This window comes from Myotis brandtii, unplaced genomic scaffold (genome assembly GCF_000412655.1).
Source record: "Myotis brandtii unplaced genomic scaffold, ASM41265v1 scaffold796, whole genome shotgun sequence".
NCBI classification, from domain to species: Eukaryota; Metazoa; Chordata; class Mammalia; order Chiroptera; family Vespertilionidae; genus Myotis; species Myotis brandtii.
In genome coordinates, this window is record NW_005371207.1 from 1,465,476 (window position 1) to 1,489,483 (window position 24,008).

At 41.9% G+C, this 24,008-nt stretch overlaps 1 protein-coding gene across 5 annotated transcripts in view; it reads right to left on the minus strand.

Moving 5' to 3' along the window:
• The window catches only part of DOCK9 (dedicator of cytokinesis 9), a 208,256-nt gene that overhangs the window by 130,254 nt on the left and 53,994 nt on the right, over nucleotides 1-24,008 (minus strand). For all 5 annotated transcript variants that reach the window (XM_014531223.1, XM_014531224.1, XM_014531222.1 and 2 more), the window contains exon 2: nucleotides 15,339-15,455. In XM_014531223.1, coding sequence (XP_014386709.1) covers nucleotides 15,339-15,455 — 117 coding nt within the window. The remainder of the gene's footprint in view (nucleotides 1-15,338; nucleotides 15,456-24,008) is intronic.

Genomic DNA, 24,008 nt, shown 5'->3' on the forward strand with positions numbered 1-24,008 from the left:
GTACCCTAATTAAGTTAATAACAATGTACCTACCTATATAGTTTAAGTCTAAAAAATTTGGCTCTCAAAAGAAATTTCAATCGTTGTACTGTTGATATTTGGCTCTGTTGACTAATGAGTTTGCCGACCACTGCCCTAGAGTAAAGGCTATTCTAGACTTTCCTAAAATTTTAGAAACAAACCTCAATTAGATCAGGTTGATCCACAAGTAAATTGATTGCCTGACAAAACAAACTTGAAAACACTTTAATGGAAGATAATATCTAGGCATGCAAAGTGTAACAATCACAATTCCAAGCACCCAATAAAAATGATTAGACATGTTAAAAAAATGAAAAAATGTGACCCATTACAAGGAAAATAACGTTAGTAGTAAGAAACTTAGACATGACATAGAAATCAACATGTAACAGCTTTGAAATTGCTGTAACAAATATGCTCATGGAATTAAAAAAAAATTTAGTGAGGAGAGAAATAAAAACATTTAAAAAAAATCAAAGGGAACTTCCAAGAATGAAAAAAATCAATATTTAAAATGAACATGTTATAGGATGAACACAATGGAAGATTAGATAATATAGTGCAAGACATCAGTGAAGTTGAAGATATAGGAATAGAAGCTATCCGAAGGAAAGCTCAAAAGAAAAATCGTTGTACTGTTGATATTTGGCTCTGTTGACTAATGAGTTTGCCGACCACTGCTAGACCATGATGGCTTGTCTGATAGCTCATCATCTCTGATTCCATTATACAAAAGTCTCTTGCAGGCACATCTTTTTTTGCCCTACCAGACCGTGGATTCCTCTGAGGGCAGGAGATGCATCTTTCTATTTGTATCTCTGTGCCAAGTACTTAATAAATAAATGAATAAAATAGACAATGGAGAAAGAAATAGAAACCTACCAATAATTATCCATTACTTGCATATGTTTTTTCTATTACTATAAAAGTTCTCTGATCTATTATGAAAATTGACAAGGGAAGTCTACAGCATAAGTGAATTCTCTGTTTTAATTTCTCCATACATTTTTATGTATTAAAAGTTACATTCGGGTAATAGTCAACTGTATGCCAAATCAATTCACGTTAAATTTCTGTAGTTTTATTTATCTGGTTTATAACGAATTCAAATCAATACCAAGATATACTCCATGAACATTAAAGCCCTTCTTTAAAAATTAGCTTAATTTTCTTTTTCATGGTTATGGTATTCTTTTTTTATTTTACTTTTCTATCAGTTAAAATCATATTCCTGCTAAAAGATGGGTCTGTGTCCACTTTAGATAAATCAGTATCAAGGTTGGACATTCATAGACTATCAGTTTTATTTTTATGTTTGGAAAGATACGATTTCCATTCTACTAAGAAAGCTTAGTAGCTTCTGACTAAGTAACTTTCTACATTTGCAAGTGGGAAGGGAAAAACATTTCACATTATGAAGTGTGATAAGACCTGAAAATTAAATCTAAACATAGACAGACAACCATTAGGATATAAATCTCATAGCACAAAACAATTTAAAATTAAAAGCCCTCTTCTAACTACTATAATAATCTAAAAAGTCATCTATATTTGGTCAGTACCATTACTTAGGCTAAACACTGGTGGTCTTTGACACAGAAATCCTTAATTACCGTGGCCAAGTATGGGCAGGAGTCTTATGAGGAATTCCACAAAATTTTGGAGTAATTGAAAAGGATAACTGAACTGCTAAAGAAGAGAAAGCAAGGGGGGAAGTCCTCCCCCAAAGGCCTTATATAATGATGCACAAACACCTGAGAGCCCCAAGTAAATCTGTATAAGACTTTTTTCTCCAAAGGAATGAGATGAAGAAGTACAAAGTTGTCCCCGCGTCCTGCCCACCCCCCTTACCCCACTGGAATATGAAGAGTAAAATTTAATAGTGATCTGAAAATCCAATTTGGAGTAACAAATTTCAAATAGATGCTTTTTTATTTTAAAAACTTTTACTTTCTCTTGGTTCAAATGACTGCCTCCAAAAACTGAGAGAATATGATTGTCTATGAGCCACATCTGAATGCTTACCCCAGGGAGGCAGAGCCATGGGCCATCTAAAGGGAATGTACAGAGGTATCAGGTCTCTATGCCTGGGCCTTCCTGGCATTTCCCACCCCTCTTCTTCGTCACCCATTTCTCTTCCCTCATGGCCTGCTGCAACCCTGTTTCTTCAGCTTCAACTTGGAATCCCTCTCTACTATCAGAATTCCTGACCCCATCTGGTCAAGGCTCTGTCTTCCTTCCGTCAGTGCTAGACAACACACTACCTTGACCCCTCTGAGGCTGGGATACGAAGAAGCTTGTGTTTCAAGCCACGAGCAGCGTGAAGCACATAATTTAATTAAGCTTCCTATGGAAGAATTTGAGAAGTGATATTGGAAAGCGGTTTGGATTGAGAGCCAGGAAACCTGAGTTCTCATCTGAGCTCTGCCTCTAATTAACTGTGTGATCTTGGGGGAAAGTTTTAACTTTCCACATCCATAAAACCAAGAGGTTTTCAGGATTTCTAGGTTTCCTTTGTGGTTTAAAAATTCCACAGTTCTGTGAACATGGAATTCTAAGTCTGTCTCACACAAATGGTTTATGTTAGTGCTATGCATTGCTCAGTGAGCCACCAGAACATAAAAGACATCCAGGAAAAAAAAGTAATTCTGTAACAGCTCTGATTTATAGTCCCCATTTATTTTGTTTAATAAAAGGAATTGTCGGATTAAAAGGAGGGAAGATTCACCATAAAGACTCAAATAAATAGAGGCATGAGTGTTAACAAAGACATGCTTTCTTTATTTCATCATTTCTTTATTTTTCTAACCCTTGAAACTCATATGGTACTGGATTTTTTTTTTATCATTTTACCATAAGCATGAAACTATAACAAAACAGCCTTCTTAATTCCTGATGGGAAGTATGCATATCCACTGGGTATTTAAACTATCTTATTTTATAGGGTTTTGATTAAGAGACTGAAACAATGGCCCTCCCTGCTCCTGGGACCACATGAACAATGAGCTAAAGACAATATTCCAGAGAAGTGGGTGGGCTGCAACCTGAGCCAGCTGTGTGGATCCACCACAGACTGTCTCCCCCGTCTCTCCTGTTCAAAGGAGCACAGGGCTGGGAGTGTCCTGCCTCAGACAGAAAACAAACATCACGGGGCAGCCAGAAGGAGTGCAGGCTTTGAAACAGGAAGAGATGGCTTCTAGTGTCCTAAAGAGAACAGCTGAGTTAGATGAAGGAAGAGGGTCCTCTTCTAACTGGCCAGTCGCCGCATGGCTGCAGAACAGAGTGAAGGGAAATGTCCTAGGTACCTGCTGTCTTACCTCTAAGGTGCAGATGGCCTGAAGTCAGAGAAAAAGGCCCAAGAGCCATTCTGCTGACCTGCTGGACAGAGAAGCCCACAGATCTCAGAGCCTGGTCAACCCCAATCTACTCTTAGGCTCAAACATAGACTATCTTCCCTTAGCAGTCAACCCCTCCTGTTTGTAATTCCTTATAAAGCATCGGTACTAGTGTTTATTTTTGTGTTTAATTTATTTAATAGCACTATCCCCTCAAACCGTTGAGAGCTTGATGCAATCATCTGCCAGGAGAAGGGCATCCTGGCAGTGGGGGTAGGAGGGGCCAGAGCTCAGTGCCGTGAGGGAAGAGGATGCTGTCAGAAATGAGAGCTCAGGTGGGCAAGGTAAGACTGAGAGCTCTTTAGGCGGCTTCCCTCGGGCCTGGCCCATCTCCCTCACTAAAGATTAAGCTCTGAGTTGAATTTTTACTGGGCCAACTGGGCCATGTGGATAGTGTCCACTTCAATGTTCTAAAGTTACCTCGGATTTTCAACTACTCCCTGTTAGAGAGATGGCTCCCAACGCTTCCTTCCTTCCGTCTCTAGACCTGAGCCAAACCACAGGTGCCTCCCTTGTCTGTGGAGTTAGGTCCCTTTGATGTCTGCAGATACACTCCCGGCTGGGTTTGCCTGTACATTAAACGTTTTGTATCCAGGGCCACGTTAAACATGACTGCGACTTACTGAGCACAGCAGTAAGGCCGCCTTCCCAAATATCTGGCAGATGCGTTGTTTCAGAGCAGATGACTTGCTTTGCAGAGGGCGCAGTCCCACACGCAGCTGGGAACTGCAGTCCACACAGGGTGTGCCCCACGGCTCACTGCCAGATCATGTCTTGGCAGCTGACCAACATGTTCTATTAAGATCAGACACTTCCAATTTCAGGCAAACAGTTTCCTGAGAATTTTCAATGTTTAATTCACTAATAATTAAGAACATGGACAAAGCATGGGACAAGGGAAGGGTCTAGAGCTGGAGAAGGAATTCTATTTGGGTTTCTGAGGGATCTAACAACAACAAAAAACAACTCCCAAGGAACTAATTAAAGCCATACAAGGGCTGAACCTTGATTACGTGCAGGGAAACGGACATCTCTCTATCTGTTTCTAATAGCTCCTCTTCACTAGCTCCTGCATGGTCCCGAAGCTTCCATCTTTAACTGCCTTTCTCCATTCCCTGTGAGGTCAACGCCTCTCTTTGCTGTACATCCCTATGACAACACATAGAATGAGGGTGCTCCTGTATGAACCTCAGTGCAGCACCCTCCCTGACTGGCATGCCCGCCTTCCTTCTATCATCCGTCTTATCCATTCTCTGCTCATCTGCCAGTCATCTTTCTAAAACTCTGATATGGTAGCATCACGCCTCAGATTAAAAGCTTTCAATGACTCTCACTGCCACTAGAACAAAGTCCAAACTCCTCAACATGACCTAAGACCTTCCAAGATCAGCCGTACTGACGTTTCCTGACTCTTCTCCTGCCCTTCTCCACCCCTCCAGCACACGGGGTACTTCTGACTCCCCCTCCAACACGGGGTACTTCTGACTCCCCAATGCACCGACCCCACTGCCCGGCTGCAGAGCTGCTCATACCAACCTCAGGACTCCTGCAGCCACTGCCCTCAATGAGCATGTGTGTCATTCTGCTGAAATTACTCAAAAACCTTCCTGTATCTCCTATTAGACTTGAGAACCTCCGATTATACTATTCACCTTTGCTTCTCCAACACCCAGCATAACATCTGGCACCACATAAATGTCTGCTGAGTGAATGGGCAGATTTTTTCTAATGGAGATTATTCTATTTAGTTGTGCGATCCCTTGAGGTTCCAAATTAGACAGGGTTTCAGCAACTGGTGAGACATCACGGAGCTTCTGCATAATGTCCTGTTTCCTAAAATATCATGTACATTTAAAAATTTCAGTAGACCTTTAGGAGCCATAAAAAATTTATTCTGCTACCTTTTCAAACCCACCAATTATACATTATAATTGCCTGTTCAAATGCAGTAAACCATAACTAAATAAGTTCAATGTTCAGAATCCTGAGTGAGCAGACTCATCCTTTCAAAAGAGATTACCTTTTGGCTTATGTCTGGTTTGGTATTACAGAGAAGCTTGTTTGTAATCTCTTCATGAATACCACTGCACAAGCGAGGAGAGTGTGTTTTGGGGGGTGGTACCCAGAAAACCAGGAGTGGCCTTTGGGTCATTCGGGGGACAAGTGGCAGGCCCAGCTCCCTAGTAAGGGGCTCAGCCTGTTCCATATGACATGGCTTTGCAATTAAAACTGCTATCCTCAAAAATAGAACTATGTTACCTAGACCAGAGGAAGAAGGCTGCAATAAGAACCCTAGCCCCTCAGCTCCCTCCCAACAGGAGGACATCAGCCCAGTACACAAAGAGCTTTCCCGAACGGTCAGATCTCATTGGATTCTCATCCATCTGTGAGGATCCAAATTTTAGGGCAAACGTTGCCTCTGAATTACTTAAAAGTGACTTTTAGGAGGGTTTATTGCTAATCCAAATACCCAGATTAGTAATAGACAGACCTGGGGCTAATATCTAGGGCAGTGATGGCGAACCTATGACACGCGTGTCAGAGGTGACACGCGAACTCATTTTTTTGGTTGATTTTTCTTTGTTAAATGGCATTTAAATATATAAAATACATATCAAAAATATAAGTCTTTGTTTTACTATGGTTGCAAATATCAAAAAATTTCTCTATGTGACACGGCACCAGAGTTAAGTTAGGGTTTTTCAAAATGCTGACACGCCGAGCTCAAAAGGTTCGCCATCACTGATATAGGGTCACATAACTAAGTTTTGGATCTTGCCACTGACCCTATCACCCAGAGCACCTACCATCCTATCACCCAGAGCACCTACCATCTCTCTGAGTTATCTGCATTCCACTCGGCAACATAACCTTGAGAGAGGTACGAGCAAGCATTGTTTCTTTGGTTTTCTAGTTGTCTGTGTATGGTGCTGTATGTCTATCTTTAGAACGCAATTCTAGCTGCTAAAGAGACCATACGTTTGTGTGGACGCCTAGCATAGTGAAAATGTTTCATGTTAAACCATGTCCACTATTTACATATTGCAATATGTATACCAATGAACTTTCCTTTCAGAAGGCACACTCCCCCATGTGCCCCTCATTCATGTGTAAGGTTTCACTGGTGCATCCAACAGCATTTCACTCAAATCCCATGCGTTTACCAGCACCTGCTAAAGAGACCAAACCTTTGTGTGGACGCCTAGCATAGTGAAAATGCTTCATGTTAAACCATGCCCACTATTTACATATTGCAATATGTATACCAATGAACTTTCCTTTCAGAAGGCACACTCCCCCATGTGCCCCTCATTCATCTGTAAGGTTTCACTGGTGCATCCAACAGCATTTCACTCAAATCCCATGCGTTTACCAGCACACCACCGCGCTGGTCTTGTTCAGAGCAGCATTGCCGCTCCTGGGATGCCATCCAAACTCTTATTTTAAACACCACGGAGCAGAGATTATGCTTTGCAGATAAAATGCTAAGCAGATGGGGAAGACCTGATTCGAGGGCTTCTGACATCAGGGGGCCTTGCTGAACTTCGTCTGTCCCCTCTGGATTTCATGCACACACTCAAGGTGCTGCTGACACCGGCTGCTCAAACCCACGCAGGACACACTTGGCAGTGGCCAGGCTCTGCCACGCAACCCTGGAGGGAAAAGGCAGAGGTGCGGACACAGCAGGACCCCTGCAGGTTGTGGGACCCATAAAGATTTGTACCTGGTAATATGTTAAATGGCATCTCATAGTTCTGAGGCCAAAGCCTAGATTTTCTTTTTCTTTAAGGACTTTTGTTTTTTGTTTTTGCATGCATACATATTGTGCCTCTCCTTCTCTTCTACTCCTGATTTATGCTCTTACAACCTCAAAGGCAGCTGATGCCAAGATCCCAAACCATCCATTTCTTCAATACATATTTAGTGCCCACCATGGATAAAACCCTGTTGTAGGAACTCTAGCAAATGCAGAGGTGAATTTTCAAAAAACGATGGTTTGTAATAAAAACCAAATAATTATGGTTTGCTACTCTCATAGAGATTTTACTTTCTATTTGGGGAGAAAATGAAGTCTTATAGTTACAAATAAGTTATAATAAAGAACAATATTCAACGACTGCTATAGATACAGTATAAATACATCTCCACCTGCTTAAGCTATCTCTGTCATAAGGTATCATCTTGGTTTAATTCTTCCTCTATCTGTGTGGCATTCACATGAATGAACAAGAAACATGTAAGTAAATATGTTAGAAGCGGATAGGCAATACAGTGAGAAAAATAAAACCAAGCAAGGTAAAGGGGGCCAGGAACGCCTAAGGGGGTTGGAGGTATGGCAGTGGCAAGGGCCTCACTGAGAAGGTAAGACCTGGGAAAAGGTTTGCAGGAGGTGAGGGACAGCCAGGTAAAGCATGTACCAGACAGAGGGAACAACCCGAGAAAAGGCCCTGAGGCAGGAGTGACACAGGAGCCCCTCCCCCCTCCGTGGGGCCCAGCGTGGCTGCAGGTGAGAGTGGGGAGGGGGATGGGGCCAGTCAGAGAGGCAGTGGGTAGACACGGACCCTTCAGACCACGGTAGGGCCTTCACTAAGGGACTCTAAACACAGGAGCGATGTCATGTGACCTGCCTTTTAAACTACTTAAACAGGATAGGCCAGTGGTTCTCAACCTTCCTAAGGCCGCTCCGAAGGTCTTAGGCGACCCCTGTGAAAGGGTCGTTCGACCCCCAAAGGGGTCGCGGCCCACAGGTTGAGAACCGCTGGGATAGGCTGAAGGGAGCAAGGACAGGATCCAGAAGACTTGATAGGAGGCTCTTGCATTAACCAAGGCAAGAAAGGGTAAGAGCTGTGGCCCTGGTCACAGCAGAAGGAATGCTATTTGATGACTTACTGTTACCCCTCCCCATCCTTTTTTTTCTTTTTAATGAAGATTTTTTAAAATATGTTTTTATTGATTTTTAGAGAGAGGGGAAGGGAGAGGGATAGAGAGATAGAAACATCTATGAGAAACAGCATCAACCAGCTGCCTCCTGCACGCCCCCTACTGGGGATCGAGCCCACAACCCAGGTATGTGCCCTGAGTGGGAATCGAACCCGTGACCTCTTGGCTCCTGGGTCGATGCTCAATGGCTAAGCCACACCAGCCAGACTCCTCCCCATCCTTTTCCCATAGCCTGCTTTCCAAACCCTCCTTATTCTCCCCGAGGCTGCACCTCACCTGGGCCAACCTAAGCCCAATTCACCTCTAAATTTTCTAAAATCCAGTCCTCTTTTTACAGTTCAGAGATAGAACTCTCTCTCTCCTCTCCTTCCTGAATTCTTCCCCCCAAAGTCCCCATCGCTAAAGCATCTTGCCTCAAAAGACATCCCCATAATGTCTTGCATCTGCAATCTCTTCTTCATTTCTGGACTTCCCTCCTTAGCATCTCCCCAATCTTGATAAAAACCTCTTGTTATTGCTGAGTCAAATGATTCCTTCTCTCTCCTACTGTTTACTGCTAATCTCTGTGCTGAACCCACTCACTTCTTCAGCCTTGGCTAGAAAATATCTTCATTGGCAAAGACAGTTACCGACTCTAAGGACCTTCCTCCCACCTCATCAGCCAGGAGTGCGTGACTGCTGCTCAGTCTGCCTGCCTTCCTCTACCTGCTCTTGCTGCCTTCCCAAACCCCAAGTTTCCTGGTTCTGTTCTTACTTCCTGCCTCTGCTTCCCACCTCCCTTCTTCCCAGTGAAGGTACTCCCCAAGATGGGGGCCCCATCAGCACTCTCATGCTCATAACCCTTGGGGCTTCTCTAACATTTCTGTGGTGAACCCTGCCTTCTCTCTGAGGCTGGGCTTCTGCATTTCCAGCACTGAAAGGACTCTCAGCACCTGAATGCCCCTCTATCTCAAACTCAATAGAATAAATTCCTATGGGCCCCTGTTTATGCCACGACACTGGTCACATTCTCTTCCTTATTACTAATATTAATTACCTCCTCTCCTAAGTTTTGAGCAACTTGAAAGCAGAAACTATATCATATATTTATACTGCAAAGCATCTCCCGGCTGAGCCCTCTGCACAAGGAGAATAACCATAAACTATAAGCTAAATCAACACACTCTTCAACTCAGCTGATCAGTGCTATCTGAAAAACACGCTTTTCTCTTTTAAGGCATATTTGATTATAAAAGAACGATCTGCCCCTGTTTTCTGTAAAAGGCATTAGACTTGAATTAAAATTAAAATGCTCATCTCCTGAAGCTCTGGCCAATGTCAATTCAGAAATATTACTTATCCAGGTTTTTCAGGAAGGTACAGTCCTGGGCATGAATATCCCAGAAACCACAATGTTCACAGAAAGTTACATTGTTGGCCACTGAATTCCGACTGATGAAAATTTCTAGGAATTTATTTTAAAAAACCACTTTCCAATCAAAAGCTCAAAACAAAGTATTGAGGTAATTTCTTGGCAGCATTTAATAAAAAGTGAGGACAAAACCCCGTAGAAAAAGAAAATTCTTTTCAAAAAAAAACAGATGGGAAATGAGATCAGAGACTTCCAGACCCTTTGTCAATAGCGGGGCCTGGCTTCCTTTTCAGGCCAGTGGTTTGTAGATCATTATCAGCCTCATGTAAGTCGAAGAGGAAAAGAAACAGAGGAAAAATAAAAATCAGGATGTTATTTAAAGGGAAATGGATTAACCACACTTTTCTATACAATGCTGAGAACATGAGGATTCCCCTGTATCCAAACATTTTCAAAAGTGAACATTTCTAGGATTGCCAATTATTAATAATCTTTGCTGTATACTCCCACCTTTCCTTTAAAATTCTTTTACTAAGAGATTTGACGGTGATAATACTCTATGAAGTACCAGTAGAAAGAGCACCATAGAAATCTCTCCTCATTTTGACTTTACACACAGCTTTAAGGATGACAACAATTTCACATCCACATAGCACAGAAATCCCATAACATGCTCTTAAAAACACACACACAAAACCTGTGCTAAAATGTCCATATAATATAAAATTTACCATCCTAACCATTTTTAAGTATACAGATCAGTGGCATTATCATTGTTGTACAGCCATCACCACCGACCTTCCACAGAACTCTTTTCATATTGCAGAACTGAAACTGTGTACCCATTAAACAATAACTACCCACTCCCTCTCCCCCAACCCCTGGCAATTGCCATTCCACTTTCTATCTCTATGAATCAGAACCTGTATAAGTGGAATCATTTAATATTTGTCCTTTTTTGACTGTCTTATTTCACTTAACATAATGTCCTCAAGGTTTACCCATGTTGTGGTATATGTCAGAATTTCCTTCCTTTTTAAGGCCATATCTTATTCCACTGTGTGCATCTAACACATTTGGTTATCCACTCATGCATCAATGAATATTTGGGTTGTTTCCGCCTTTTGGCTATTGTAAATAATGCTGCTATGAACCTAGGTGAATAAATACCTCTTTGAGTCCCTATTTTCAATTCTTTTGGATATATCCCCAGAAGTGAGATACAACATGTTCTTTTATTCCTTCTATACAAACAGTATCCCTTGTTAGTTCATATCACACACCAAAGTCTAATATTTATACAATATAAATGATATCCATAAATTGCTTCCCAACATACATTTTTACTACTTACTACCTTCTCCATATTCCAGCACTTTAATAACTACACAAACATTGGTAAGCTATGCAACAACCCAGGATGCAAGAGTTCAAAAAGCCAGCTGTAGATTCAGTGAATTGGTGGCAACAGTTAAGAATGTCACAGCAGTAGCAGCAGCAGTATCTGGCAAAGGACTTGAAGGAGAAGGATGATTGGAAATCGATGGGCAGACCCACACTGAATTCTATGTCTCTGATAGGAAAGGGAGGATTCCTGGGCCTTACTTTCAGTTATATATAAAGTTGTCATTTCGTAAGCAACAAATCAACTTATATTTCTTGATCTAAAACATTTTAACCAAAAAGGTTATCATCTCTATCTAACTTGCCCAATAAAGTTTACCTACAATGTACCCATGGAAAAGTAAGTTCTCAGAATAAAGGTTTGTAAGCTATCAGAAGATATATGCCTTTTAAGACTGTTTCACCTCCATTCTTTTATTTCAGAAATTATCCAACTTCCACCAATCCAAATCACTGATCAGGCAAAAAGTGTTACAAATCCAGTTACTGGCATTTCCACATGTGCTCAATGATACTCATATTTACTTCCTGAATCAAAGAAAACTACCCAATATTTACAATAATTTTACTCATTTTAAGTGAAGCTAAAAGTACCCAACCCTAGAACCCAGTGTGCAGAGATTATGTGGATGTGGAGATGGACAAGCAGGAGGGAGCCTAGAGAGGCACCAACACTGTGCCTGAGCCTTCCTCGGGGCCACAGCACAGTGGAGACACGTGGACACAATATGCGTAAGAAGCCATTAGTGAAAAGCCAGTGTACTTAGGTATCAGTGTACACAGTGTAAGGCAGTAAGCATTAGGGGAAATAAGAGAGTGGGGGGAGGGGAGAATTAAAGTGGCCTCAGAAGGTGAGATGGTTTTACAACAGGGGTGGGGAACCTTTTTTCTGCCAAAGGCTATTTGGCTATTTACAACAATATTCGTGGGCCACGCAAAATTATCAATTTAAAAATCAGCCTGCTATATTTGGTCAAACCGTTAATTAACTCATCCCTAATGCCTTGGCAAGGACAGACCGAATGATTTCTCTGGACTTATACGGCCTGAGGTCCAGACATTCCCCACCCCTGTTCTAGTAGGATGGAAAAGAAGGGAAGATTTTGTTGGCAAAGAGCACCCTGAATCCAAGATAGGGAAAGAACAGAACAGACCCCAAAATACTAGGGTCTGATTCTGAAAAAAGAAGTGTAGCAGGCTAGTAAGGGCCATGTTAGCCATAGCATTCCTGTCTCTGGCCATGGCTAATGAAACCTTACTCATAAATATTCTGATAGCTGAAAATTGTCCTTTTGTTTTTTAAAATCCACACTTACTTCATGTCTCTTAGGTTTTATTTTTCCCCGACCCTTAGGCAATTACATCCCACAAACAAATCTCTCCCTAAGACTCATTTTAGGAGCTGACCAATACCAACATTGTCCTCAAGAACAGTACAAATGTATCATCACTATCCACATTTATATTTTAGTAAACTAGAGGCCCAGTGCACAAAAATTTGTGCACTGGCAGGGGCAGGTCCCTCAGCCCGACCTGTGTTCTCTCACAGTCTGGGACCCCTCGGGAAATAACCACCTGCTGGCTTAGGCCCGCTCCCCGGGTCGCAGATGGCAGGCCCGGATGGCGACAGGGCGGGCAGCGGCTCGCACTGTGCCACCCCGCCTGCAGTATGCAAATTTAACGGCCATCTTTGTTGGGTTAATTTGCATACTCTTCTGATTGGCTGATGGGCATAGCGAAGGTACAGTCAATTAGCATCTTTGTCTTTTATTAGTGTAGATTATTACCCTGAATATATTTGAAAGAACTTCACATAATGTTCTATTATTTTAATAGTTACCGAATATTGTTTAACTAGTAAGTGTAGTATTGCAAATCAACCCCCAGCATGCACTTTGCTCACTATATGGCCCATTTGTTATCCAACTTGCTATCTTTTTCCATATGAAATAAAATACTTTTACCTGATCTAATTTGCTCCCTGTCTCTAATAATACAATAGTAATTCTACTCTATACTGCCTAAGGAAATAAAAACATGGACAGACAAGAAATCTGTGACATTGCTAAGACATTTTGCTTATTCAGCTAACTAGACAGTTATTGAAATTACCAAGACAAACTGGCAAGAAAGCACATTGCAAATGGCCTTACTTATTGGAAAATAGGAGTTTCCAAGAAAACAAATAACACCATCCAAATTTAAATAGAGACCATCACAATTACTGTGGTAGGGATCAAAGCTAAAATTCAAGCTCCTTAACCTTTGGATAAACTTCCCTAAAACAGAAAATAACACTTGCTGGTTCAGTCTTGGCCAGCAAAACATCAGTGAGTTTCTTTGGCCTTTCCGAGAATATTTGTGCCTGGTATCCCGAGAGAAGTAGATACAGGTGAAAAGGACAAAGACGTTTTTCTCAAAGTTTCAATTACTTGATTCTACAACTGCTTAAACATTTAAGTTCCTTGTTTCTGGGATAAAAGATGAAATTAAATTAACCATGTCTTGTTTCTTTGGTTTGTTTGCTTCTTAAGCAACTTTATCTCAAGGCTGCAAATACAACTTTTCATTCTAGGCTACAAAACTTGAAAAAATGTTGTTACTCTAATTAATACCAAGAATAATACATACTTCATGCTCAGAGAAACTTGAGATAACCTTTAGCTTCCTCTGAGCACACTTCAGGAAAAATATGTCAACATGGATTGCAATTTGTAATCAACTGATTAACGTCTCATGTTAATTTGTTGCCAAAATCACAGGCAGGAGGCATGGTTTTGAAGTTTCCTTTTATTTGTCCTTTAGCTGGGTAGTCTATGCAATGAAGTTTTTAAAGCCTCATCCTTTTAGGCATGATTTGAAACCATTCATCAGTAGAACACATTTTGGCAGCAGCATCACACTACGGTACTTAATGGTCAATTTCATTTCCATGGCAATCCTTACTTTCCAGGGAAGATCTAAAGGACAATAATTTTCTCCATATGCACTTCTAAAAAGTTAGAAATAGTGAACATTTGTGAAAATTCCCAGCCTTGTTGTAAACTGAAGTCTCTTAAATTTGGTGGGGAAAGAAAATGTTAAGGAATATAATTCAACAATTATCATTAACATGGAAGTTTCTAAAGACAATTCAGTATGCACAGAATTGTATATAATAGGTTTTCTGAGAGTGGGATTAGAAAGAAGGTGGTGGGGGCGGCTTTTAATGTCAAGTATTCCAATAGTGCCTCTTTGTTTGTTTACAAGTATGTAGTACTTTTAAAATTAAACAACAAGGAATCAATGAAGTTGTTAAAAAAACTAAGGCAGCTCAATTCACACAAGACAGGGCTCAGTAATAAAAGAATCAGATAGAGAAGCCTTGAGGTAGAGAAGGCGATTAGGTTCCAGGAGAGCAAGGAAAGTAACCAGACCTCCAAATAGACCGAGGTAATTCCAGGTTACGAGGTATCTAACACCACTGTATGGGGTTCCTGGAGGAAGAATGTTCTAGCTCCTCACTCCCCTCAGAGTTCCTGTGAGTCACTCAGCTGCAGGCCATAATCTGAAAGGCTTCTGGCAACAATCTAGAGGACAGCTCAGAGCAGGAGCTGTGCTGAGTCCTCTGCTGGCAGCTACTAAGCTCCAAAGAACAGCACCTGCCACTGCACCAGAGAGGTAGGCGTCAGGACACACCTGTTACCCCCAAACCCTTCTTTGTGAGCTCACACACAGTTCAAAGCCTCCCTCATGGCACTTTCCTAAAAGGATGCATGACAAAATCCTCTACGTCTCCCCAGCAAATCTCAACCTTAAGATTCTAAGGCACTAGGGAAAAAACCTAAATTCCTCTCCAAATAAATCTCACAAGACATAGGAGGCACTTGCCCATTAAAGCAGCCCACAGAATAGTACTTGTATTCAAGATAAAACACACACACACACACACACACTTATATATATGACATCTATGTTGTATATATGCTTATGTTTGCATACATACATATACATACATATATAACATATAAATTCACATCTGCATATATATGCAAAAACAATGCCATTAAAAAAATCAACTCATGAAAGAATGCCTGAAGAATATAATAACGTTTTGCCCTCTCAAATAACATCATCTTTTCATCTTTTAAAAATCCTAAATTAAACAAATAATAAAGCAATAGATAAATGATAATTGTAAAGATCAACTGCATGATTCTCTTTACAGAAACTGGAAAGTTACCTACCTGAAAGTCATCATAAGGGAAGAGCAGCATCTCCCTTAAACAATCATTCAGGATCTGTGTCTTCTTCTGGACGATGACATTTTCATAGTCAAGGGGCTCAATCAGCTTTGGCTTGGCCTGGAAAGTGAAAGATAAGGACTTGAAACAATATTTTTGTTTTGTTAATTCTCAACATGAGGATATTTTTTCCATTGATTTTCAGAGAGAGGAGGGAGGGAGGGAGGGGAGGAGGGTGTGGGCGAGAGAGAGAGAGAGAGACATCAATTCAAGAGAGACATAGTTATTGGTTGCCTCCCTCATGCCCCTGACCAGGGCTTGGGATCAAACCTGCAACCCAGGTACATGCCCTTGAACAGGAATTGAACCCTTGACCCTTTGGTGATTGGACCAATGCTCTAACCATTTAGCAACACTGGCTAGGGAGGAACATTCTTATAGACACAAGCAATTTCTTAAGATTAAAGAACTCTGTAAATTCTACTGTATATGTGTTTGCATTTTCCTACTTTTCTATAATTAGAGTGTGTTAATTTTGCTACCAGGAAGAATCAGAACTGAGAGATAAACATTGTTTTCAAAGAAAAAGAAGACACTTCGTGGCACTCTGTCTATATATAGTCGTGCTTGCTTAATTCTTTAAACACAAAGGAGGCGATGGATTCTGGTGGAACTTCCAGTCATGTCTTGGGTCACCCCTGGCGAGGTCAGTCCCCGCCCAAGCTTTAGGCTCTGCCAGAGATGCCCACTTAGGGCTCCAGCCATGGTCTGGCAGTGGAGGCTGGATGCCCACAGTGGCTCCAGCCATGACCACCTTTTCTTGGCTCAGGGCTGAAAGCATCCACAGGGCTCACTATTTCATATAAGACTCTATAGAACTCATCTCTGAGTCTCAAAATATCCCTGTCTATCCTGAAATATTTACAACTTAGCTATGCAATACCTAAACATAGAAAAACCAGGCAAACAGGGGGAGAATAAAAGCACTACTTAAACCAGTGCTTATGGGTGAACCTCATGGGTAGAGATGGCCATCCCTACCATGCACTGAGAAGGGGAAAGAGGCAACAAGCAAGTGGGGAAAGAAAAGAGATAACATGCCTTTTCTAACTATTCCCAAAGTTATTCTTCTCAGTAAAAACCTCTCTCATCTTTGCCAGTCATTGCCATAGTGTTTACTGGTCACTTCCCATTTGCAAGGCACTAACGGTGAGGTCAGGGATAGAGATACGTAATTTAACTAACTATATAACACAGTATGTGAAGTGGTAAAACAGGTACACACACACATACATAGAGCAAGATTATTTCTGAAAATATTAATAAAAAAGCATCTAATATCAACAAATGCTTTGTATATTACAATGATAATTAATAAATTAATATAAGAATATATGAAAGACACCTGATATGTAGCATCTAAATTAGATATTGTGACTGAAGCTATTACCTGTTCCCAAAATCTGTCTCTTTTCCTCCAAATACAGTCGGACTACATTTCCCAGCCTCCCCATGGTTAGGTGTGGCCATATGACTGTCTTCTGGCCAATGGCATGTGAGTGGAAGGGATGTGGTCATAAAAGCCTCTGCCATAGACTGAATGTTAGTGTCCCCTCAAAATTCCTATGTTGAAACTTAATCCTCAATGTAATAATATTAGGAGGTGGAGTCTTTGGGAGCTGATTAAGTCATGAGGGTGGAGCGCTCATGAGTGGGATTAGTGCCCTTTTAAGAGAGACCCCGGAGAGCTCTCTTGTCTCTAGTGCTAAGGGAGGATACAGAGAGAAAAGGACTGTCTATGTACCAGGAGGGGGCCACACCAGAAAAGGAATGTGCTGGTGTGTTGACCTTCCTTTACAACAGCCCCAACCCCAAGTCCATAAAAGAGTATTGCCCTTTTTTGTTTCTCTGGACTTGCATGTGGTTCGCTATTGGACCACATGTCCTGAATTGCAATTCTTTGTTGTTCCCAAACAAACCCATTTTTCTGGAGAAATATCTGACTATTGGTTTAAGGTCAGTAGTCAATTTAGCACACCAAAATATTGTTTTTGTTAATTGGATAAATTAGTTTTTGCCTAAAGATATCTTGGAAGTATTTAAGGACAGAATATAATGTTGTAGGTATTACTTTTGTGTGTCAGTATGTAATGTTCAATAACTTGCATATTTTCACACAGGTGATCACACTTAACCCACTGTTAAACTAATTAAACAGGAAGACCATTAGACCAGTGGTTCTCAACCTTCTGGCCCTTCAAATACAGTTCCTCATGTTGTGACCCAACCATAAAATTATTTTCGTTGCTACTTCATAACTGTAATGTTGCTACTGTTATGAATTGTAATGTAAATATCTGATATGCAGGATGGTCTTAGGCGACCCCTGTGAAAGGGTCGTTCGACCGCCAAAGGGGTCGCGACCCACAGGTTGAGAACCGCTGCATTAGACAAAGGTGCTCTAAGGCCTGACAGCCTATGTAAGCAAACCAAAATCTAAGCCTGTAAATGCCTCATGGTTACAAAATCAAACCACTAAAGACAACTAATCACAAACAGCCAACTAGGCTTTAGGGCGCTATAGCCAGTGATGGCGAACCTTTTGAGCTCGGCGTGTCAGCATTTTGAAAAACCCTAACTTAACTCTGGTGCTGTGTCACATATAGAAATTTTTTGATATTTGCAACCATAGTAAAACAAAGATTTATATTTTTGATATTTATTTTATATATTTAAATGCCATTTAACAAAGAAAAATCAACCAAAAAAAATGAGTTCGCGTGTCACCTCTGACACGCGTGTCATAGGTTCGCCATCACTGCCTTAGACAGTGGTTCTCAACCTTCTGGCCCTTTAAATACAGTTTTTTGCATTGAGTTGACAGAGTAATATGAGTTAACGAGCTCCTTAACGAGCTCCTTAACGAGCTCGGTCTGGGAACCAATTAAACTCGTAAGTCAAGGCCCCACTGTAATTTCTTTTCTTTGTTCCTGCCCTTTATATAAGTCTCTCCCCAGCTTCTGTCAGTTGAATGCTCCTAACCATTTCCAGTTTGGTGCTGCCTGATTTGAACTGAGTTTTGCTCAAATAAACTCTTAAAAATTTTAATATGCCTCTCTTTATCTTCTAACACCCCTTAATACCACAGGTAGGCATGAAGCCATTGCTCTGTTTTACTGAGGCTGGAAACGGAGGATGACAAGTTGAGTTCATTGCCTAGAGTGCCCCCCCCCCCTCGCGACTCCCCCAAGTAACAAGCCGGGTTAGAAGGCAGTCTTCCATCTGCTGGAACTCTTTCTTCTCTAGGCTGCCCTGTTATGATCTGGGATCACCACTTTCAACCAGAGTAAATTGTGGAGAGTTTATTAGCAACATTTCTGTTAGAGATGAGAGATGCATGTTAACCAGGAAAGCCTACAGGACTGATTTCAACAACAGAGAGACCTCATGGAAGAATGACACGTCTGTCTCCTTCCGTCTCAAGGCTTACGAAGATTTGAAACGTGTACAAACCCTTAGGTCACTTCATGAAATGACTCCTTAGAGACCTGGCTGGGCAGAGGTCTTTTGCAGTAGCAGGGAGCACTTTCCAGGACAAACCACTGGCTCCACGGAAAAGGGGTCAACCCTGAGTGACTCACCTGCTACTTAAGTTAAAAACAAGGCAAAAAGCTCTCGCTTCAAATACAAATAATTGGCACAATGCCCCCCTTCGACACGTGGCCCTGAGGAAGAGGAAATAAAGAAGTTGTCAGAGGAGATAAGGCTGAAAAGGGAGATGGGTGAGGGAAGAAGATGCGGGGAGAAAGAGGCAAAAGAGACAGACACCTGCAGATAAGGGAGGAAGAAGACGCAGAGATGGAGGAAACATCAGAGGAAGATGAAGAGAGAAAGAAGATATAAAAAGAAGTAACAGAAGAGAGGGGACTGGGAGACTTGAGGTGGGTCCATGGGCAGTCACATCATCTACCCACTAAATTATTGGTTAAGAGTATAAACACCTATTTTCTACTCTTCTTTAAACTGATGGTTCAATGGATAGAGCTGTTCACTGTTCTTCAGCTTCACTAAGCTTTTCCAAGTGGTCACATGAGCTGGGTGCAGCCCACAAGGGTAGGGAACTGACTGCCCTAAAGCAGCACTGGTGAAAAGAACGTCACCTTCACAGTAAAATGAAATTAGGCTGGTTACCCGACAGCCAGTCCCCATCCCCCACTCCTGGTTTAGAAGAAAGAGGTTTGGCACAGATCTGGCTCACGGCCTTGGTTTTAAAGTCAGCTCAACATGCTTAAGGTCAATCTTTCTCCATGTGATAGAGCTACAAGAGCTAAGTTTTGATTTTCTATCAAAAGCAAGATTCTGTGCCCAGAATTACCCAAATTGGCCAATGGTCATGAATGAAGCTTCTCCCTAGACCATCAGAAACACCATGTTTTGTAACCAGGAGAATTCACCAGTTTGAATTTTAAATATTCAAGGGCACTGTGTTTTCCTAAGCATGATGGGGTTCAACTATCCCGAGTCTATGGCATCCAGAACTGTTGCAGTGCGTGGTTATGCTGCTTTCATAGTGTGTGAAACATGTAACCCCATCTACATACACAACTCCTTCCGATTTCTACCCAGTGTGGGAGGTTAAAGGTCCTTATCTATGGACATTCATTTCTCAGGTTATTATGAAAGCAGAAAGGGAGAGGATGTGGTACTTTCCACTTAGAGCAGACTACAACAATGGTTCTCAAACTGGGCCCAGGGACAGCAGCATTGGCATCGCCTTGTGCACTTACACAAAAGTAAACTAGGGCAGAAACTCCAGGAGTGGGGACCGGATATCTGTGCTTAAAGCAAGCTCTCCAGGGGATTCTGAAGAAGCCCAGGTATATAATGATGTCCAGGAACTATGCTGGAATTTGTAAATTCAGGTGGGGGACAAGCCCAGTATTGAGCTTCTTAGCCTCCTTGGGGTGATAGTCTCTTTTAAAAACCTGGGCCCACGCCCTCCCCCAAAATGTATAGACACATTAGTTTCCAAATTTTAAATACAGTTTTGGGGGGAGGGTTGCCACTCCCTGGAGAACAGCCATGAAACTGAGTTGAAGACACCCTGCACAGGCAGGCTCATAGACACTTAATTCAATACAGTGAGGAGCAGTGCTGGCAGAAGTTACATACAGAGTCAAGGGAGAAGGCGGAGCCAATTGCCGCCCATGGGCCGTGAAGTTTCTTCACATCACCACGGAAGGGATACTCTTCTAAGAGTGCTGAGAGAAGAAAGAATTCTTCAGGTGGGCAAAGTTTTGAATTCCTTGACAACACAGCTCTCCCTGGCTAGGCTGAAGTGCAGGTTCCCGTCACACATCTCTAGCCCTAGGGTCCATGACATAAGCAATGCAGTTCACCATTTCTGACATGAGCCTGCCGCTCACACCTCTGCACCTGTCACAGTCCTACAGCCCTTCAGACAGTGGTCTACGAAATTTTTATTTTAGGAGTAGAATCCTTCCTCTAAAAAACAAATATGCCAAAAACGCTAAAGCAGGGTTGTTCTGGCCCAGGGCATGTAGTACTTGGCCATAAAACTGGGGCACCACCTCCCTTAACCCATTAAGAGGTAGCCTTTCTCTTCTCTGACTACTGCATCCCTGGGCAGTAGCAGTCCTGGGATGCAGTTCATTCTGCTTGGATTGAATTGGCTCATGATCAGCTTATCTCCCCAATTATTAGTGCCTTGGGACAGGGCCGGGTCTCGTTATCTCTGTGTCCCCGGAGCATCCAGCCCAGAACCAAGAGACATATTGACTGTGAGATTAATAAAACTTAATGCCCCTCACTTGCACAGACCCCTCTCCAGGTACCATGTATGTGTCAAGTTCAGCATCTTGTCTTATTAGGATGATTTGTAGGAACACACCCACTGTGTCAGTCTACCCAATGTCCTGACTCATGACACGGAGTGCAGAATGAGGGCCTGGATGTATGGCAATACAGACAGATCCCAATTTGCATGGCCCCAGAGCTGCTTGGGGGCATTTAAGATAAGTTATTGTACAAACTGAGAATGCCCCCTTATAGCTCATATAAGAAAGAAACCTAATAGATATTTTTCCAGTCCTACAAATTTATATGATGTTACCTAATGTGAAGCTAGAAGGAACTTTACTAAACTATGATTAATAAAATACAAATTTCAATTAATCATACTATGGGAAAGATTAAATGATCTATCCTTGCGATACAGAATGATAAAACAAAATCATGATCACATGAAGAGATGATCACAGTATAAAGCCAAAAAATGTAGGGAAGGAAGTATTCCTGAGTTGTGTCAATAGGTTGATTAAAATGTATTGTTTTCCTATATTTCTGACGTTTATGGTTTGAGTTAGCTTTTTAAAATTTGTAATTTGTTGTGATTTCTTTTCAAATTCTAAATAGTCACTTCCATGCCTTATTTTGTATTGGTAACTTTGAATCATTGTTCTTACACAAGGTTCCCCAAATTCTAAGCTGCATTGCTCACAAAACCTGGATCTGCCCTGATAGGGCCATAGATCCCACACGTATTAATCAAACTGAAGGCAATAAAGTGGTTAAGAAAGCTGAGCTGTGCAGTTACATGCGGCTATTATTGGGCTCCATTGAGTTAATGCAGGTAAAACGCTTGGCAGAGCTTGGCAAACTGTAAACACATAGTAATCATTGCTACAATAATAATAATAATAATAATAATAATAATAATAAATGTGTTGCTTGCATGACAGTGATCTTAGATTTTTTTGAGTGCTCCACGTACATTCGATTTTACCAATCTGTTTACAAACATTTTCCTGCACCCTCCAGGAATGTATGAAATAAAACAGACAACAATGGCAGGGGCATTCACAAAAGAGAAAAAACAAAAGGCCAAAGACAGAGGAAACTAACTGTACAATAATAAATAGAGATGACACTGGAGTTCAGGGACTGAGCCCAAAAGAAACATAAATAGATGCTTAGATTATGAACTGAATTGAGGAGTATTGATCGAGTTTGTGTCAGGAAGGATTGAGGAGAACAACAATGGTGGGGGCGGGGGTCAGGGTGTATAGAGAAGCACTTAGACCCATTTCCAGTAGGCAAGCTGCACCAGAGCAGCAGGACCTAAGATTCCGGAGGAGGAGAGGGGGCGAGCAGTAAACCCCAAGGGTTCTGTGGCAGAAGATGGAGACAGACTCAGTTGGGGAGTCTGGGAGGCCCAGGACCCACAGATGGTTTTCTAACAGAGAATCAAAACCTTGGCTTCCGTGGAGGAGACCAGCAGGCCAGGCCTGAGGCCAGGGCCATGTGATCAGAACACTGAAGGAGCTCCATCCCAATGGACAACATGTGCACAGGTAAGCCCCTGATATAGAGGCCACCCCCGGCCCCCATCTACTGGTCAAAGCAGCAGGCAGCATGGCAAACCTCCAGTGATCATGCGGATCTCACAGGTGCCAAAGAGCACGACCCACATGCCCTCCCATTAGCCTCCCTTTGAGGCTCTCTGAACTCATTCTTTCCTACAGCATCTGCTGCTGCGGGTCTGGCTGCTCAACATCTATGCAAATTGAAATTCCAGATCCACAGGCAATCAGAAACCAGGGAGTCTTCTCTATGCCAAGAAAATGAGATTCCTTAAGAATCCAGCACAACTGGAAAGCATCAGACCACAAACGAGTTCAATTTTGGCCAAACATGTATGAAGCTTAGAATACCTTGGGAAGAGCTAAGCAAAAAGGCTGATTCCACCCTGGCCAGGGTTGTTCAGTGGTTAGAGCGTTGGCCCGCACACCAAAGCGTCATGGGTTCGATTCCCAGTCAAGGGGACGTATCTGGGTTGCAGGTTTGATCCCGGCCTGGTTGGAGTGTGTGCAAGAGGCAACCAATCAATGTGTTGGGCTATTATTCCTCCCTCTCACTTTCTCTAAAAGTCAATGGAAAAAATATCCTTGGATGATGATTAACAAGAAAAATAAAAAATAAAAATGCTTACTGATTCTATTGCTCTTCTCTCTGCCATGAGCTTCCTGTGACCTTTCTAGTCATTTCTTCTTGCCTATATATGTCTCTGATAATTAAATGTTAACATAAGCTGAAACCCTAAATGCTACTTCTTGAAATAGCAAATGAAGGAAATGGCAACTCTGTGAGCATTCTATTATAAGAGAGGAGAAATTCATCATTTCTGCTTATGAAGAATTTAGGACTTTCTTGACTTATCTGCATGGCTATGAAAGCTACTTGATCAGCTGAGATAAAAACCTTTCATGGAACTTGGTCCCCTTTCAACCTTGCCAACAGGACACCAGTGCTGTTGCTGGGGAGGGGGACAACAAACCTGCAATGAGAAGGAGGGGCTTCTGAAGCCAAATAATAATCAGTGTGGCCCCACGAGCTTCCTACACTCTCACTATATATTCCCACCAAGAACTTTTTGAAGTTATCAGATTTGAAGGAAGAACCCTCATATCTACACTAATAAAAGAGAAACATGGTAATTAGCGTACGACCGCTACCCTTCCCATTGGCTAATCAGCATATCCTTATGCAAATTAACTGTCAGCCAAGATGGCGGCCGGCAGCCAGGCAGCTGGAAGCGAACATGAGGCTTGCTTGCTCCAGTGACTGCAGACTCCAACGTTCCCCACCTGACTT